We start from the raw sequence: 20,159 nt of genomic DNA, 5'->3' as shown, positions 1-20,159 counted from the left end.
AAAAATATTCTCATGTGAAAGGATGGAGTTCAGATAACAAGACATTTTTGGATCACAGTGACATATTTTAATCCAATTAAAATCCTAAATCACATGATGATGCATTGTATACCAAGCCTATAACCTGATGTATGTATTTGTACTGCTAGATAAGCAGCTAGTAGGATGAGCATGGTGGATTTTATGTCCCACAAGCTGTGTTTGTTGTCTTTGGGGGTTACCGAGAAGCGAAATTTTACATTTAAACACACTTCATATCATTGTCTCACTGCTGATAAATATTTTGAGATGCTTTGCATGCAAGAGAGTGATTTTATAAAGATTGTGGCATATAGTCTGGCAAGCTTCCTGTCATTACTTTTCAGTTTTGTGTTGTCTGTTTTTTGTGTTTTTGTAGACTTCTTGAGAGCTGTGTGCTTTTAGTTAGATGGACTTTAAATTCTGTGATAACTTGGGATGAAGAGAGTAGCAAATAGAGTAGTTGACTGCTTTATCCTTCTTTCCAAGAGATCTTATAAATTCTGTTTTAAGCATTTTTTTCTTTCCATCCTTCTGTTAACATTGTAATCTGAGGCATGGGGAATGACAGTGACATGTTTCTCAAGACGTTCTAGTAACAGGCTTTGCTCTTACTTTTCTGTTCATGCAGAGCACAGCAAATAAGCTGCCATACCTGCTCGTGGAATTAATTGCCTTGGTTTCCCCCACCCCATTCCATTGGAATCTAGTGCAGGACCATTAGTGGTTCTCCAAACACCAGCAGTCCTGCCTTAGGACTGGTTGGGTTGTAATTGCAAAGTACTTTTATTGCTTCTGCATTGATACCAGAAAGGAGACTTAAGAGAAAGGTGTTCTTTAAAAAACAAACAAACAAGAAACTAATATTGGAAAAAGACAACTTTAGATTTTCAAAAAAATACTGGAGTTTTGAAAGCTGAGTGTTGCAATGCTGAAATGCCAGTGATAAGTAGAGATTTGATAATCAAAGTATTTTTATTTAAAATAAATTTCTTTTGTTGAGATATAATGTAGGTGTATATCTTTGAATCACTTTTGCTTTCCTCTTTTCTTTGTGCTCACTGGATTTAAACAAACAGTTGAAGTAAGCGATGTATTTGATAAACGAAGAAGGGCGGTCCCTAGAATTTGCAAGTTGCTTAAGTGCTAAAAAGGGTAGCAACCCTTGTAAAAAACTGACTTGGTCTCTTTGAAGTTCAAACTCGGATTCCTCTGTGACCAGCCAGCGTGGTTTTTCCTGACCTCTGCTGATACGTTTAAGAGCCATATTAGTGGAGGATATAGAACAACAAGTTGATTTTGTGAAATGGAATCCTAAATTATGGATATGATGAGATCACTGTAACAGAAATCAATGGCAACTTCATTATGTTTTTGTGACCAGCAAGGCAATTAAGACGGCAATTTGTGAGACATGCTACATGTCTCAACATCTTGAATTGAATTTACTTTTGCTGCTTTTGCATTAGGGTAGTCATCTACAGACTGAGAAGATAATAAGCAAGTTCAAAGATTTTCTTCCCTTCTCCTTCCATCACGGCCTATTATCTTTTAGATGTGAGGAAATCAGGACCTGATAGTTCTTTTCTTCTTCTTTTAAATGAAATGCTAGGTCTTGGTAGGATGCAAGGCTGTTTTTTGCAGTGTTCTGTTAGCACCTCAACTTTCCTTCACGTAAGCCTGTTACTGTTAGATGTTTCTGTATGCTGTGTGCTCTTACATACTTTGAAGAGAGCAATTGTAGGTAGAACAGCTTTGACTTTTGAAGACGGATAGAAAAAGCACACAAGCAGTTTAAATCTTGTTTTATTAAAACCAGATTCCTAAATAATCTTATTCTTAAGAATTTGCATTTGCAGTAAGCATCACACACGCTGACTGTCACCGTTCCCTGTGGCTAACTGTTAATGAACAGAGGCCGTATTCTTGATGATCTCCTAGGCTTCGCATACATGATGTTGACTGGTAGAGGGAGAAGTGGTAAACAACCTATTAAATGATAAATAATACGAGCCCCTCGGGCTTGTGGTAGGAAATGGTGCTGTACCATTCTCATGTCTTAAAGCCTGTGTTTTCCTCTGTGTTTCCAAGGTTGCACATTTGGCTTCGTTTGAAATCAGTGGCATGCAGTTTAGGCCAGCATTAATTATCAGAATGGTGTGTGTGTATTGTTAGGAAAGATGAAATGAGTCACTGCCCATGTTTTAGTGTTCCTCCTGGAAGTTGCCCAAAGAAATTTCTTGATAACATTTACAACTTTATAGCATTCGGAAAAGTGCTCAAAGATTTTTGAGGGGGGAAAACAGAGCTTGTGGGTTTCACAGCATATTAAACAAACCTATTTGGTAATTTGGGATGTGCTCATTGCCATGGTTTGAGGGAAAAACAAGAGCAGATTAAAAGGGCTCTACTAGACAAACTCTGACAGGTTTTGTTTCAACAGCTTCAGAAGCTGTTGACATCCTGATCCATTCTGTAGGAGGCGGCTGCCACAACAGCAAAGGTAGAACTGAGTTTTTGTCTGAATCTGTTTTGCTTTCTCCAAAGGGATGGAGCAGTGGCTGTGTGAGGATGGTAATTTCTTGAACTGCTGCTGCCAGATCTGCCAAAGCAGGCTTGTCCCAGCTTCAGGGAAGGTTTTACAGCCGGGAACTGATCTAGTTCAAAATGTCTATCGCTGTGAAGCATTTGCTTTATAGAAATAGCCTGGAAAACATATAGGCTGATAATACGTGTTTGAGTGTTGAGTCAGTTCTTTGATCTAGGTTTGCCTGGTGCCTAAGGCCACACTGGGTAGTCTCCTACCCTTTCATAGAGCATTTTTGCTAAAGTAAAACTCTGAATGGAAAAAACAGTTTTTCAGGTTTCAGCCAGGTTTCTGTCACTTGGTCTCTTGCAGTCATAGGTGTCCCGGTTAGCTTGCTGCTCTGCATAGTGTCCCAGTGCCACGGCTGGTGGGTTCCTGGTGGGACATGGGACATCCTGGTGCCAGCATGTTTTGTTCATCTGCTCTGGATTCATACATGTGAGTAGGAGCTGTGGAAGCCGTGGTAAGGATAGGATGCTTACAGAGACTGCCAGCCGTGACTGGGGGAAGGAAGTGAATGACTTCTGCTGCTAGCATGGGCTCGTGTTTGCCAAGTGAGGTGTTTCTGCCCTGCGCTCCGAGGCACTTCTCTGTCAGACTTCAGACGCCAGCGTGAACTTTAGCAGACCTGCTGAATGTCTTCTCGTTTCGCCCAGGGTTTTGTTCTCTGAAGATTTGATTACTGTGTAAATTCCAGATTACAGTCCACTGAATGAGTGATTTTTTTTCAGAGCTTTGTAACATCCCTTTTTATAAATATTCCAAGCCTAGAAGCTGAGCCCAGAGTTACAGGAATGACGTGCTCTAAACAGAGGCACTAGAATCCTCCTGTTCAGCAAAACCAGACAAATAGTTTTACATGTTGCTTTGTGTCCATCCCAAATAATAACTGAAGGTCTTGGTTTAGCTGGCCTGCATGTGGTTGCCTTGCTCCAGGTTGCTGGAGATCAACGTCACTCCAGGAGGAAGCAGGTGGTAGGACATGTTCTGCTTCAGAGGCTGTGAGTATGAATATTGAGGGAAATAACACTATGAGTACAAACTGAGGTATTTTTCCAGTGTACGAGAGGTCAGGCATAAGAAACAAACTATTTATATTAAATGTGTAAACCTCCGTGTAAGCTTTCCTAAATAAAAATCAGGAGAGCATGAAAAAGCATAAATAGAGTGAAGCGGTGGTGGAGTTTCTTCAGTATGTCCAGAAGAAACCCTGTTCTGTGTGTGCAGTATCATCCTGCCACCCCATCTGTGTATGTGTGGCTGCCCCAAAAATGTGCATTGCTCCCTTTCCTTAGCATTTATAAAGGCAAGGACTTTTAAGTCACCTCCATTTGGTGACCTTACCACCTAGTAATGAAAAACTTCTTAATGCAAAGGAGAACTGGCAACTAGGGAACTAGTATTAATACGCAGATCGTTGGACTTAGACTGAGACATGGAAATAGCTGACATTTTTCCTGTCAGTTTTAGTAAATGCTGTACTGCTGTTCTGCTCAGCTTTGCTGAGGTGGCCGGCTGATGTGGTGCTTCGTGGTTGTGAGGCTGTCCATTTGTGGGAATCGAAGCAAGTAATTTTATTACAGCTCGTGTTCAGCAGGTCGTGGCATACACATATAAATGTTCGTGTCCTTCACGTAAGCCAGAGACTGGTTTAAATTTCATCAGGTTAGATGTCATCAGTGCTAAAGATGTTGAGGTGACGAATAGTACAGCTGGGTTAGCTGCTGCAAGAGCAGAGGAAGGTAGTGACTGGAAAGTGGCTTTTCCTTTAGGGCTCCTGTGTTTTAAACGGTGTGGTGAATTGATGCCTGTTGTTGTTTTTTTTAAACAAAACTGGTTTGCAGAAAGCATGCAGTCTTTATATGAGGTCCAATAAGTATGTAGGGCTATCAAATGGTGTTGTGACTCTGGTATACAATGCTCATGTGTTGGGAGAGGCAATTTGTCTTCTTCCACCCCAGATATTTAATATAATCTCTCGGATACTGTGTGGTGGGTGGGAACTGGCTGCAGTAGCACAGCTCTGGGGCTTGGGGTGTTCTGCACATGAAGGGTTAGCAGCCAAAAGGGAACCTTTCAATTTCTGGTGGCTGGCTGGCAACTGGAGGTAGAAGTTTGTCCTCTTGTCTGGCTGTAGCAGTAGGAAGAGGACTTGGGTGCAGTGATAAAATGGGCTGATAGTGGGGAGAAGCTTGTTGAAGACTTCTTGTGAGGAGACTTATTGAAAAGACTTCCTTCGCTTTTGAGTGTGTCGGGCAAAGGCTTAGTATGAAAACAACATTTTCCACAGATACCTGGATGAAAATTAATTTAGGGAAGAGGTACAGAAGTTTCTTCCAGACATTCAGTGGGTTGGATGCAGCTTCTCAGCTTTTGACTGCATTGCAGATTGGGATTTTCTGGTCAGCTTCTTCAGCTATAAAAATCACTTGAACTGTATTGTTGCTCCCCTGTATGTACTGAAAGATAAGCTATTAATTTTTGATAGAGCCTTACGTATTTCTGGATGTGATACTGTTCTATCTTTACAACTCTTAGTGAATCAGTGAAAGATGAAGCTGTTGGAAGCAATGATGATAATATAAGCAAAGGTTTAGCAATTTCCCTTATTAATGCGCACTTAAAACATTGTGGTAAATGTACCATGGCATGAACTGTTACATTATTAAATATTTTCATTAATGATTTTGACTTAAAAGGTATGAGTGCGGTAGCAAAATCTGCTGATGACGCACCATAGGAGCATTATCAATACAGCAGAACTATTATAGAGGAAAACCAGAATAGGTTTGAGGTTTTCAGCAGTAGGAATTGGAGGAAATTTAATAAAGTGCAGTGTCACGCACCTAAGAACATATAGTAGTTGTTGCCACAAACTCATCGGTTGGTCTGTTATTCCACTGATACTCCAGAGATTCTCAGGCTACTCACGTAAGGCCTGCAAGATGTGGTTTGGAAATGTATGTCTGTGCTGACTATTTAAAGTCGCTATATGGGTACCTTCAAGTGGGGAAAACCTCTGCAATTAATTATTAAACTTGTATCACCCGTGATTAAAACTACTGAAAAATTGAATGTCCTCCTAGGATGCAGAAATCCAGGATACTTCCCATAATGACAGAGTATTTGACTCGTGCAATTTTATAATCTCTTTTCTTTTTTCTCATCCAGGTCAGCCAGTTCAGACAGCTCTATTCCAAAGTGATCAATGATAAGCATGATGATGTTATGGCAAAGTTTGGAGCGATCCTGGCACAAGGCATTTTGGATGCAGGTAATTCCTCAAACATCTAAAGCAGTCAAAATTTCTTACACTTGCTTGACTATAGAATGCTTCTGATAGCTGTAATAAGAAATTTCATTTGGGAGATGAAGTGCTGGCTTTATGCCTGTCATGTAATAGCAGCAAGAAATCTCTGATTTCAAGTAATTTTATTTAATTAAAGAAATAAACCCCACTTTATAGTTCCAGCTTTTATCAGTGTGCTTCAGTTAAAATAGACCAGTCTAGTCATCGGAGCTGGTCATTTGTCCAGAAGTCTGCACAAATATGATTTTTTTGCTCTGTTTTGTTGTCCTGAATGGTGATTTATAGCATTTTAGATTGCTTCTTTATTTTTCTAAGGTCCAGAAATTTGGACACCTTGTGGTCTTCTTATTTTGAAATTTCTGTCAAAATCTGAAATGACCAGCTAAAAAAAAAAAAGGCATTAAATATGTTTTTAATAACTAAGTTTTTCTTCTTCCTTGGTTATTAGGAGTGTTACATAATGAGGGAAGCAAATTTAACTGTATTAGTGTTACTTCAGAAGAACCAGTTAGTCACACGGAGTCACACTACCTTTTTCTAGCGTAGCGAACATTTCATGAATGTTAATGACTAACGTTGAGCCAGGGGTAGGATCCTGTGAAGGGTGTAAGCATTTCACAAGGGCTGAATTGCAGGGCCTATTAAGGAAGGTTTCTGTAAGCAAAGAGGGCAGACAATGTTTTGTTTTGAATTTTTCCTTCTGCTGGAGTTAAGACATGTAAAGTGCTGTGTGTCAATAGTACCTCCTTTCCAAGTTTCCAGTGCTGTCCCATGCATCCAAACAGTTTGTCCCAACTGGCCTCTCGTGCTGTGAGCTTCTCTGGACATGGAGTTCCATGTCCTTATTCCTCGTGGTAGGTAGAAACAATCTGCTTTTCCCAGTACTCTCGAGATCAAGGTTAATCCTGAAGTCACATCAGCAAAGGAGTCTAATATATTTGTCTCAGTGGCATGGCTTAAGCACAGCACCATGCCCCAAGCCCTGTTGTTACAGCGTCTCTATGAAATCACTACATTTTCAATGGGAGATTAAAACGTAGGGCTGCCTTCGCCTATCTGCGTGGAAGCGTGCTTCCAGAGCTCTATTCCTGGTGGGCATATGGCAGTCAGGCTGCTCCATGCTCTTTGACCAGGGCTAGCCAGAGAAGGAAGCAACAAGAATCACCAACAGGAATCACCTTCTCCTCCTTTGTCTTTAGCCTTGTGTCCCAGGTACCTCTCCCAGAGCTCAGGCTTACCGGTACTCTTGGCACAAGAATGTTCCAAAAATTTTTGTCATTTGCATACTCATAATATGTTGCAGGGAAGCTGTTTCAGCTGGCTCAGAAAGATTTTTCTCTCGGCTGTACAAACCTGTTTTAAATTCCTGCCTCTAAGATTAAAACATAACAATGCAGCTAACACCTTATTTGTGTCATGTGTCTCTCATGTATTGTACAGTGATTTGGGAACCATAAATACCCAGTTTTAGTAAACCACATGTGAATTTGTGCCAACGTCTTGGCTCTTTATTTCTTGCTGTGCTGCTGGGGAAAGGCTGTGACCTAACCTTTCTTAACCTGTTGCCATTTACATTAGAGCATCTTAAAAGAAAAGTCTTTTTTATCTCTCCCATACAACTATAAGTGCTTATCTGAAACAATGAGCTATAGAATTTAATTATCACTGCCAGGAAAAAAAAGGTTCTTCGTGTCATCTGCCATAGCTAGGTCTATTGAGTTTGGTGGGTTTTTTTTCGTGGGGGAAGTAGAAAAGTATAATTCTCTTCCAGTGACAGGCTTTGATTAAAAGCACAAGATTTCCGGTGGGCAACTGGGAAATGATGCATTGGAGGTGGATTTTGTGCTCAGAGAATGAAGCAGTCGTCAGACTGCTGGTTTCATGGAAGGAGAGGAGGGTACCTTGGGAGCACTGAAGTGGATAAGAAAAATTTCGTCATTGTCTAATTGTTAGGCCCAAGCAGCTACTTTTTTACTTAAATTAACATAAGAAAAACGTAGACATTCTAAATTTAGATACTTTTTTTTCCCCAAACATCTGAACTTTTATAATGCTCCCCTTCATGTACAGACATGCTCTCTTGTTCCAGGCTGATGACTCCCTTTCTGTTCTTTGCAAAATGAATATGCCTTATTTTCTGGAATATGTATCTGTAAATGTGAGCTATAAAAGGGATGTGGTGGTTTAGTTAGGCATCAGCATTTGACCTACTTGAAAACTATTTTGCCCTCTGGGCTCTAGGTATCTTCTCTGATTCTTAATGCAACATTTCTCAATCGATGAGAAAAAAGGGAGCGATAGTCAGCATGTAAATATTTATGTATTACATCTGGAAAATCCTCCTCTCTGCATTTAGGAAAAGTCTGGGTGGGGTTAGCTATGCAGTGGGTTTGGGACAGGCTGTAGCCTTGGGCAGTGCAGGCTGAACTGAAGCAGCTGTTGACAGCGTGAAGGTGAGTGTACCGGATTCTCCACAGTTTTGGAGTCAGCTGTAGTGAGTGATGGAAAAGGAAATCTTTCAAATTACAGAGTAAGGGGTTTCCCATGTTGCTTTCTCTCCAAATACGTGTCTCATATGATATGTTGTATTTTGGCTCTTAAAGAGTTTAGTACAATAAATAAACTTTGGTGTGCATGGTCTGCCCTCACACACGTTGAATTCAGTGTTAGTGTTTCCCACCTTTCTCCTGGTTGTTCCTGCTTACAGGCTGTTAACGTAAAGTCAGGCATAACTGGCAGGAAAGGAAGAAAAAAAAACATTGTATTAGCTGAGGGCTACAGAGTGGCTCATTGCCGATACTGGCACATGCTGAAAGCCCCTCTGCTAGGGTTTGGGCAGATGATGGATTTTGACCTTCCTGTGCTGCCACTAGCAGCTCAGGTCACCTTCATTCATTATGGAGATGGAGCAACTTGTAAGTCTCTCCTGATACAGAAGGAAGTGATATGATATTGTTTGAAAGTAGGATGCAGCCTAGGCCAAGGTTGGAAACTGATTTCCTAGGTCCATGAAGCATGTGATGAGTGCTGTGCTAGTCTGCTGCCCTGAGCTGTGCTGCCAGAGTATTACTAGCAAGGTGTGCGCGCTATCAGAAAACTTGTCAAAAGACCTAAGTTTGTAGAATTGAGTGATGAATGTTACAAAAGCGCCACCATAATTACAGGCTATGAATGAGTTCATCAGTGTATATAGATCATCAGCATCTGCTTGTTGCGCTCCCTCTCCTTGTTAACGTTAAGTTTGAGCCAGCAAGCCCTCGTAGCCTTCAGAACAGCCCCTTTAATTCTGGCAAACCTTGCCACAACAGCAACGTGAGCTCTGGGAGCTGGATGTTACTGTACCAGCCCAGAGCCCTGAAAATCTCATGTTTCGTTGGTTTGGTTTTGAGGTAATCATGTCACAGCTTACATTCATCTAGCTAAAGATCTGGAACGTGTTCCTTTCCGGGTTGTCAGGGCTGCTGCTTAATCGTGAAGATATATCACAGTTGTGCAATATCAGCTCCCTCCACCTTTCCTGCTCCACGCAAAACCCTGGGAATGAGGGTGGGCTGTGCGTGGACGTAAAACAGCAGAGAGCAGCAGCATGACAGCATCTTTGGACTATGAAATCTCTTACTCATCCAGGAAATTCCAGAGATTGGATAATAAAATTCTGAAGGTTAAAAATAAATTTGGAAAATAAAATTCCAAAAGTTTGATAAAGTATAGCTAAGCTGCTTGTGCAACGTTCACTGGACTGCTTTACCCAGAATATCTGCGGATTACTGACCTGACCCTTATATAGCGATGCGGTGAAGAAAAGTTCACAGTAAAGATTGAGGAGAAGACCAGGCATTCAAATGTGCAATGTTTGGTATGTTTAAGGATAGCACAAGACCTCAGGCACTCCCTTGTTAATGCTATTGCAAATTCAAATGCAAGTATGAGAGCGGTACCAGAGGGAATTAATGAGAAGCACGGCAGACCTGGCAGTGGGAAAAGCAGAGATCACATCGTTGCCTTTCTTCAAAAAGGCATCTGGAAGGAGTTCTCTAGTCAAACAGCAGAAGTATTGCTACCACAAAAGGAACGGCAGGGAGATAGTATGTATGTGGAGTACACTATAGGAGGACATCAAAATCCCCCTCCTTCCACTGCCTTTCCTGGGACTAGCTCTGACGAGTACCTAAAACAAGATTACTGCTTCGTTCAGGGCTTTCATTAGTTGTGGGAGCAAAAATAACGTTTGATTTCTTTAAAACACAGACAGCTCAATTGCTGCCTGGCCCCGCTACAGATAGCTGCTTATGCATGGCAGAGGAATGCTCCTCCAGTTTGGGATTTGCAGCTCTGAAGCACCCTGAGTTTGGACGGAGTGGGTGTTTGTATTTTAACCAAGTTAACCTCCCTGCACCTGGTCATGTCAGCGGTAATGGAGTTGCCTGGTGCCCTCTTCAACTCAATTCACTGTGTTCATCAGAAGGCTGAAGATCAGATTAACACTTTCTCGCTCTGTCTGCAAGCCCAATCTTTCAATTTGGTTTCTAGCTGGATGCTTCTGCACTACATCAACATATGGAGTTGTTTTGGTCTCTGCTTTGCAAGTACAAACCTAAGACTTGGGTTGTCTGGCAGAGATTTAATTTTGTTGCAAAGACTGCAGGAGCTTGTCTCTTTGCTGCATAGATTGATCACCTCCAGAAGCAAGTTCTGAAGTTGCTGCTGTTTACATTTTTTTCTTCTGAGATGGTGTAGGATAAAAATGCAGGCGTATTTCTTCTGAATAATAGGCAGTTCAGCGAGGCAGACAGAGAGAAACGCTTATGTATAAGTGCTTTATGTGCACTGCTTTCTTTGTGATTCTTGCCTTGTGGCTCATTGATAGGCTATGTTTTGAAATTGGTTATATCTAAGGTTTGCCTATTTGTTCCATCTCTCCCCGCCTTCTGATTTGTACTTCTGTGTTAACTGTCTCCTGGCAAAATGAGCACGGAAGGGCTGTATTCATTGATTGCGTATGGGTAACATCTAGTAGATATATAGGGCTAGACAGAGGTTGTTCGCCGCTCACGAGTTTCACTGTGAAAGGTGAGAACAGAGGAGAAAGCTGACAGCATTGTGGTCTGGCTTGTGCTTGTATCCCCCTTCACAGCATCTGTTTTAAAGATGCATCACTCATGAATCCTTGTGGAGTACCCAGGAATTCATTAATTCATTTGTGATGTCATTTGTGATTCCTTGCAGGGGGCCATAACGTAACTATTTCGCTGCAGTCAAGGACAGGACACACTCACATGCCTTCCGTGGTGGGAGTTCTGGTCTTCACCCAGTTCTGGTTCTGGTTCCCCCTATCTCACTTCTTGTCACTGGCTTTCACCCCAACCTGTGTCATCGGCCTTAACAAGGATCTTAAGGTACGTAATGAGTGGAGGAAAAAAGGCATTGATAGCTGCTTGGGAGACTTGAGTGGCCCCGGAGAGACATGCCTGCTTGCATTTGTTGGTTTTATTTCAGTGCTTCCAGCTTGTATGCACCAGAAATGGTGCTAACTGGAAGAAGTCTGAAAAGCAGGCTTTAATTGCAGGGCTGGTAGAGGACTAGGGACAAGAGAGATGTGAAGAGTAAACTTTGTCTCCTTTACTTCAAAGTAACTTAGGAAGAATGGAATTCTATTCAGTATGTGTGGGCAGAGACTACCCTGCTATCATTCCAGAAGATCAAAATTACTTTAAAAAAAAATTTAAAAAATACACATTCTTAAGCCACCCTCAAATGAATCGTGTGATACTCTCCCCTAGGAGAGCTAGCAGTGTGTAAAGGGAATTTGTTTCAATTCCTGAGGGAGTAAACATTAAACCACTGTCCTGGGTACTGCACTTGTCTTGCACTTTTGTTCTTCCAGCCGATCAGTTGTGGTGTGGCCACATAGCTGTATACCACGCTGGGTCTCCTGTGCCGAAGAGCTGAGCTAGTAACTTCCACAGAAAAGCTTCTGAATACGCGTCCCCCTCCTGTCACTGCTGCAGGGTCATTCTGTGATGCACAGAGCATGTATAGGGCTGTGCTGGTCTTCAGAAGCCCTCTGTGGGATGGAGCCAGCTTGCAGGATTGCAGACCCTAGACCAAAAGCTTATGGCTGTAGGGTGCACTTCTCCACCCGTCTTGGGTTTAGCATTGAGTTAGTCTATACACAGCTCAAAATTCTTGCTCTGTTTGAAGAAAGGCTTGCATTAAAATGCCATTTCCCCCCCACCCCCCGTCCTGAGTACGTCAAACAAATTGCATTGCAGCTTTGTCAGTGCACCTCCCCGGAGGTGACAGGCTCAGCACCTTTTTGACTGCTTGACTGCACTGCCATTTTATCTCCTCTCCCCATCCCTTAGAGTTTCCAGCGAGCCCAAATGGCTGTGGGTAAGATTCTTATATAACTTGGCCTGAATACTCAAGCCAGCTGGGGGCTGGATGTATGTTGTGGGCGGCACCACACCCACCTCGCTTCCTCGGAGCAGTCCCTGGTCTTTTTTGCTCCATGACGTGTTGTGAAGGAAGAGATAGGAGAAATTAATTCAGCCTAAGAATTCGGATGGGCTGTCAAAAGGTGCTTTCTGGCCTTGCTTATGTAGACGAGCGTAAGACAATATGTGAAATTGGTTACCCACCCCCAAAACAGACTGTCCTTTTGCAAGAGGTGAACGTCAGGCAGCGCTTGGTTGGCCTAGCGTGCATTGACAGATCTCCACTTAGATCTTAAACCAATTTTGTGTTAATAAGAGCAGGCACAGCAACAACATTAAAACCACAAAAGCATTGAAACAATGAAAACAAAGCATGGTGTGAATAGCATGGAGTGTATGGAGAAGGCTAGGAGAGCTTGCCAGAGTCAGATTATAGAATAATTAAATAACATTGTTCTAGTTGAACCGTTGCCACTGATAACAGTTTCTCTGCTTCCGGAGGGGGAGAAGGGGAAGCTTGTATTCTTTAGAGGATCTGTGTTTGTCTCTGCTGGAAGGAAAATGAAGCTAAAGTAATTATTCTGCTGTGGACTTTTTCCTCTGCTTTTCTTGTCTCTAACCATTTTTTTTTAACTGTTTCTCTTAGATGCCAAAAGTCCAATACAAGTCCAACTGTAAGCCGTCCACATTTGCCTACCCCCCACCTCTGGAGGTTCCAAAGGAGAAGGAGAAAGAAAAGGTATTTGGGCCAGCTTTCCATGTTGTAAAGACCAGCCCCTTCTCCCTCCTAGTATAAACATTGACTTTGGTGGCACTAACAGGGTATTTGAAGAACAGGAGAAAAATTGGCACGCACTGTTGTCTCTGAAGGAGAATTCTAACTATTTTTTCCTGCTGAGCCTGGGACTGTTGCTGATCATGGCATAGAGCTGCTGTGCTACTGAGTCACTAGAACTTCCCTTATCTCCAGTGATCAAGCAGAAGCACTGATTAAAACTTTTTTTCCATGCCCTACTGACTTAAGTGTGTGTCATCTGTGTGCAGCACCTAGAACAACAGCGTCCTTGTCTGTGGCTTGGGCTCCAAAGTGCTGCTGCAGTACAAACGCTGAGAATATTAGGTTGGACAGATCTTAAATAGTTCCATATGGAAGGACAGAACTGTACCTGGTCTCAGGGTAGTGGGACCGTGTGCTAGAATGTGAGTTATCAGGCCCTTGGATTGCAAAAAGGTAAGTGTGGAACGGAGAACACGTAGGTGTAGAAAGGGAACAGATGAAATCAGATGACTAGCAGACAACAGTGGAAGTGATTTGTCTCCTGGCATAAGATGGTAAAAGCTGCTGAGCAGACCACAGCAGCAGGCAAAGCAGCCCGTAGGGAGCAATTGCAGCAGTGGAGACCTCAGGCATGTCATGCTGATGAATGGCGTTGTGTGAAAATTGTAAAACATTTTATCAGAATTGAATGATGGGCAGGAAATCAGTGCCACCAAGGAACCCAGAAATGAACTCTTACAAAAGGCAAAGTTTACTGCTCATAGCTGCATTCTCGCCTTTGGAATGGGATATGAATTGGATAAATCTGTTTTTGTTTTAGACTTCCCTGGCCAAAATTAAAACATGCCACGAGGCCGCATTCAGCCTAGAAAGCCTCACCAGGAGCGTGACAAGCGCAGTTGCTCCCTGTTCCTCTGAGGAAGTTACTGTCTTGTAGAGGCAGCTGCTGTGGATAGAGAGAGATGTGCTTGCTGGAAGGGGGGAGACATGCTGAATTCTTGTAGTGAGCGTTGCTTCTGGGTACTTTGTGGCTCAGGAGTGCCAAAGCTCCATGTGGTCTCCTTCATAGGGTATTTTGTGCATCTGTTTCTTTAGGTCAGTGAAAGAGAACTGTCGGATTAGGAGAGTGGAACAGCTTTTCAGGTCATTCTGAAGAGAATCTATAGATGTGTTTCTTTACCATAGAAACTCTAGTAACAGATTTTTTCCAATAACAAAATTTCCATTCTTTGCTCTGTTAAAAAAAATCTCATGTAGAGACCCAAACAGTAATTATTAATCTCTGAATTAGGAAATTCTTCCTTCTGTGTGACTGTACCCAGTCTCTATTCATGGCATCTTTTGTCCCATCTGTACTGTTTATTTGCTTTGGTGGTGGTGTATTTGTCTGTTAAACAGAGCAGTGCACAGGCAGAGGAATTGATCTTGTTGACAGCTGCACTGAGAACTAACCTAACGCTGGTTTCCCTTTGTTCCCCTGCTTGGGGAGCTGAAGCACAGCGTAGTGTTGCAGTCATACTGAATGCTTGCCTCCTCTGACATATCCAGGTTTCCACTGCTGTGCTGTCCATCACTGCGAAAGCCAAGAAGAAGGAAAAGGAGAAGGAGAAAGAGAAGAAGGAAGAGGAAAAGATGGAAGTGGTGGGTGTAAACATTGAAACTTAAATGTCCTCTTCCCCCAGCCTTATAAATGTGGAAGGTGTGTCTTGAAAGCTGGCACCCACTTAACACTGTACCCAACACTGTGACCCAGATAATGAATTCTTGGCGGTTGCTGTAATTTGGAAAATACATGGCAGCTAAAATTCTTGATGTACTTTGACAAAGGACCCTTCCTTTTGTGCTCACATAACAGATGCAAATATGCCAAGAGTAACTGTAAGCTGAAAATGCGTTATGCCTACCAGCTCAGTAGAAACTTTTCTAATTCCAGTTTAACATCTCTGTGAGTAAAGCAACATGGTCAGGGAGTCTTAAGAAGAAACACACAAATGGTATGCGAAGGAAGTGTGTCATAAGATCAAAGGTGTATGCGTACAATAACTATGTGGACCTACTTAAGTATTGGCCGTGAACTTGCTGCAGTTGGTTCAGAAAATGAATAATCTTGGGTGCAAGGTAGAATCTCTGGGGTTTTTTTGTTCCTTTTTCAGTGTTTCCTTGCCATCAAACACTGCCTTTTCTTTGAATTATTCTCGCAGCACTATTGACTAAGCAAAATGTGCTGAACAGATGAATGTTTCTTCCAAAATCTTTACAACCTACAGTTAGGTAAAGGTGTCGAGAGGAAGCATTGTATTGGAAGGGATTCATGTGTTGGGCTAAGGGATTCACATGTTGTGTCTGTGTACGCTCTAGCTGTCTGAAAAGTTTTCTTGGCTGAATCAAGCAGAAGAACGAGGATAGCAAAAAGGGAGCTTGCTGCCACCTGCTGTGTTTGAGTTCAGTGTTTTGCTATTGTCCAAATGTCTTAGAGGTATAATTGCTTTCCTGTTTTTCTCATATGCCTATTAAGTGACTAGTAATCCATGGCTTCCAAGTGATCTGCACAGTAGCAAACAATCACTGGGACAGAGATATTCCTGTCTGCTGTTATAGGGCATGCCATGCATTTGGTGGTGTTCCTGATTGTTTCTTATTGGTTGTTTCCATCTTTTCTGCAGTTTTTTTTGGCAACACACAGATGTCCCTGAGCAAGAGGGAAAATCTGATCCACGTTCTTCTTAAGTGTATAAATGATGCCGTGTTTTTTTTCCTTCCAAGCTTTTGCCTCCAGCTGCTGAGTCAGTGGTAAAGGAGCATCTAACTGCAATTCCCTAGGGAGTCGCTGGAGTTGAGTCATTTTGGTTGAGCTGCTGTCGTTACCGGTAGTGTGAAATGCTAGTGATGGTTTTATAGCAGCAAAAAGACAAGGGTGGTTTCGGGCAATTTTTATGTGCTTAGTAATGATATTAAAGAATTTTAAGTTGTGAATAAAAGTGGAGAGTGAGTTTAAGAGGAAGTATTAGAAAGGGAAGCCAGAGGTAAAACCATTCTACTACCACGTCTTGTTGAATTTGCTTTGACCTGCAGTCAAGAGCGAGGCATTGCCTTTGTGAGAGTACTTAGATCCACGCTGACATTGCCGATGCCAGCTCATAGATACATCGTAGCTTGTTCCTCAGCTGGTGAATGGCTTCTCACCATGCTCTGGAATTGCTCCCTGTGTGAAGAGTAATTACGAAGGGGTTAGAGACTACCATTAAAACAATGTTGATTTCCTCTTCCCCTCTCCACAGGATGATACTGAAAAGAAGGATGAAAAAGAAAAGAAGAAAGAACCCGAACCCAACTTCCAGCTTCTGGACAACCCAGCAAGGGTCATGCCTGCTCAGCTCAAAGTTCTCACTATGACAGAGAGCTGTCGGTATCAGCCTTTCAAACCAGTAAGTGTCACATTACTAGTTTGTGTGCTTGACTGAGCATTCCCTGTGCTGGGCTTACGTATAAGGACCCTGAAGCTCTATGTGTACATGATAATGCCACTCGCATGTATTGCATCACTCTAATTTGTTTCAGAGACTTGCAACTTCACTGTTGTCATATTTATTTTTTAATATCCCTCTTCTCAAATGATCGTGTGCAGTTCTAGCTGGGGGAAAACTAGAGCTTTTGGTTTTCCACAACCTTTTTCACCATGTTGATGCTGCTTTATCTTTTTCTCCTACGTATGACACATGCTGTAACCTGGAAACCAGTTAGACACTCTGTGTTAATGACACTGCTGGGGATGTAGAGACTGAGACATGGTATTTCCAGTGAGCTGAAAAGTTGAACAGGCTCATTGTTAAAGCAGTAAAATAAATACATGGTGACAATCACCCGTCATGTGCTGGGGCATTAATATTCTGCAGTGGGGTTACTTATGTAGTTGTGAGTTTTTTCATTAAACAGATTTCTTATTTGGTTGCACCTGACTTTAGAGAAGTGCGTTCACCTCCTGTTAACACAGACAGAGAAGAGACTGCATGTGACTGTCAAATGGAGAACAAAGACCTTTTAGCATTAGCCCAGGGGATAACTAACTTTTCTGTGAGATGCTCCAATATATTGCAAATACAATTTTTTTTCCTGGTCTCTAAATCTCCTGAATCAAATTCTTCTGGCTTTTATTTTTGTCCAACAAATAATGCCCTCCACATCCCTCTCTTGCAATATTGTGCATGGGGAAAACGTTTTCAGAAAGTGTTTTTTTGTGTTTTGTTTTGTGTTTTTTTAACTGGGAAAATTTTTAGTAAGTTTTTAGTAAGTGGATTTCCTGGAATTCCATCAGCACATTGGAATCCTCTTTGCATCATCCCCGTTTGAGACATCTCTTTTAGCAAGTCTATGTAAGGATCTTTCAGTTTCTAACCTCTAAAAAGAAGAGGCGGCCCAACTGGTATTTGGTTTGGGAAGATCTGCTATGCAGTCCAGTAAGTGTCCACTCACGCAGCCGAAACATGGCTATTTGAAACTGCTTGCTGCTTGTTTCGCTTTCAAAAGAAGCAGAGCCCCAGTACAGAGCTGTTTAGTGAAGGGAGTACAGTTTCCTCCCTTAACTCTTCCCAAAAAAATTGGTTTTGAAGAGAACAGAACAGTGCACTTTTTTGCTGGAAGTAGGGTGTGTAAGCAAGGAGAGTCTTGAAATGGAGCTGTTTTGGAGCTTTGCTCTACTTCGGGAAATGCCAGAATAAAAGGCCTCTTTGAGATGCTTGTTTATAGCCTGGAGTCCTGGTGTGGTCAACACTGATCCCAGCCAGGCATGACACAGCACTGCCTCTTCGCACCTCGTGTTTCACTCCTTGAGACGCAGGGACTTACTTTAGCCTGCCAGGATGTTTGGTTGTGACCTTTGTAATTAATTCCACTTTGTTTTACGAGGTTCTGTTAATAGAATTCCTCAGTCGGTGGAAGCTGGTGATCAGATTAGTCTCTGCTTCAGAGAGCCTCCTGGGAGGTGGATACAGAGAGAAGCTTCACTAGGCTTTTTTGCCCTGAAAGGATGAGCCTTATAAAGCTATTATAGTTCAATTAGTTTTTATGTGGAAAGTGCCAGACTGGGACTGGGGTAAAGCTGTGAATCCAGATGCCATTTTCTATCAAACTGAGGCTTAGATAATCGTAATATAAAAAGTAGTCTGGATAGGCTCCGTCTGCTCCATCCCCTTATGAGGCAGGGATCCATGTGGGTGTCAGATGCTTTGCTTTCTGAAACTTCCCCTTTTTCTGGGAAAGTCATACCTTTGGCATCGAGCCAGTCAGCAGAGAATCAGCAGATACGGTGCTGTTCCTGGCATGAAATGTTGGTGTGAAGGCCACCGCTGAGGAATCTTCACTGTGACTCCATCTACGAGCAGTCAGGAGAAAGGAACTGCTTTTGGTTTCTTTTCCTAGACAGCACTGAATAATCCTTGAAGGGCTTTGCGTACTCCTTTCTCCTTGCAGAGGCATGCACGTGAATGGCTGGTGCCTCCACTAAGACTTTCAGAAGTCTGTGAGCATTTGGCCCAGATACTCAGTGAGCTTGTAATGCAGGGTGCAAACAAATAACAAGTGTAAATTACCATTACCATTGAATTACCCTTTGTCCTACTTGTGGTGCACCTGATTTTGTCCCTGCCAGCACAGGGTTTCAGTTGGATGTAATTTGTGGCTACATACTAAAGGCCCTTTTCTCCCTTCGGTGTGAGTTGAGCATTCGTTCCTGCTTACGAGGAACCTGAAGTGTCTAGGTTAACATCGTGGCCGTAAGCACTCCACCACAAGGCAGCAAGCTGCTTCTAACGCTCACTGCACTTGTCTTGCAGCTTTCCATCGGGGGCATCATCATTCTGAAGGACACCAGTGAGGATATGGAGGAGCTGGTTGAACCTGTGGCAGCTCACGGTCCGAAGATAGAGGAAGAGGAGCAGGAACCTGAACCACCAGAGCCCTTTGAGTACATTGATGATTAAGACCTGAGGTACAATCTAGTGTGCAGTCACCTTTATTAATCCCAGTGAAACAAAAGCCTCTTTGGATCAGCTGAAGCTGTTAACAGCATCTGGTGCTCTTGTTTTAGCTCTCTGCTTCTGCATCAGATTCAGAAATATGTGCTCTGTACTGATTTCGAAGAATTGGGTAGCAGTAGAAGGGGAAGCCCTTGGTTCTGGATGAGACCTGACCCAGTCATACTGGATCTAGTCTCTAATCGCACAGGCTTGGCTACTTTTGAATAGAACCCTGCTGGGCAGAGTTAGAGCAGTGTATGGGGTCACAGGCAACAGCTGAGCTGGGAATAATCAGCTCATGAAAGACGGTCCCAGAAGAGCAAGTGGTTTATGTAAGAAAGCTGTCATCTACTTGACCTCAGTGTGGCAGGATTGGTCAAAAAAGAACTACTCTGCTCTCTTGGGTTGCCTCGTATTCCCAGCAGTTCTTAGCAGAATTTAGAGACAATTCAGTCGTGGGCTCTATGTAGGGCTCAGAGAACGTTACAAGGATCTTTGTAGAACTGTTCCAGGCAACGAGTAGTGCAGCTCTCAGGTTCCTTGGTTAATGTGCCTGAACTGATGTGCAAGTTTCTCACTGAGAGGCAGAAATCCAGTTGCTTTATTTCCAAATATGGGCTGGCATGTCCCAGTGCTCCCAAGAGCAAAGATTATGCACTTGAATTGGTGGATGGGCAGGAAAACAAACTCCCTGCTAAAAACTGTAAATGTTGCGTCAGTGGCAGGCTCGGGTGAATGTGTGGGGCCAACCACAAGAAGCCTTAGTTAAAATATGTTTGCTTTTCTGGTCTCTCTCTCCCCCTCCTCCAGGATAATGTCCTCTAAAGAAGACACTATGCTTGATATCAGAAAGACAGACATGAAGACCTTCCTATCGAGATCTGCTGTTCAGTGCATGCAGCCCCAATCTGTGCTGAGCTAAAGCTGATAGTCCGTGTTTTATGGTTGAAGAACAGATATATGCTATTTAGTGTACTCTTTCACAAAACCTTGTTTTCAAATAAATATATTAAAAATT

At 42.6% G+C, this 20,159-nt stretch overlaps 1 protein-coding gene across 1 annotated transcript in view; it reads left to right on the top strand.

Annotated features, from left to right (window-relative positions):
• PSMD1 (proteasome 26S subunit, non-ATPase 1) overlaps positions 1-20,159 on the top strand; it is a 71,082-nt gene extending 50,923 nt beyond the window's left edge. The window contains exons 19-25 of the mRNA XM_080604460.1: positions 5,777-5,879; positions 11,142-11,311; positions 12,999-13,091; positions 14,679-14,771; positions 16,409-16,555; positions 18,959-19,113; positions 19,952-20,159. Of these exons, the coding sequence (XP_080460586.1) occupies positions 5,777-5,879; positions 11,142-11,311; positions 12,999-13,091; positions 14,679-14,771; positions 16,409-16,555; positions 18,959-19,105 (753 nt within the window). The 3' untranslated portion in view covers positions 19,106-19,113; positions 19,952-20,159. The remainder of the gene's footprint in view (positions 1-5,776; positions 5,880-11,141; positions 11,312-12,998; positions 13,092-14,678; positions 14,772-16,408; positions 16,556-18,958; positions 19,114-19,951) is intronic.

The sequence above is a fragment of the Anser brachyrhynchus genome (assembly GCF_964034855.1).
Source record: "Anser brachyrhynchus genome assembly, chromosome: 9".
In the NCBI taxonomy this organism is placed as follows: Eukaryota; Metazoa; Chordata; class Aves; order Anseriformes; family Anatidae; genus Anser; species Anser brachyrhynchus.
Note: the sequence above shows the minus strand (reverse complement) of the source record. Positions and strands in the feature narration are given on the sequence as shown.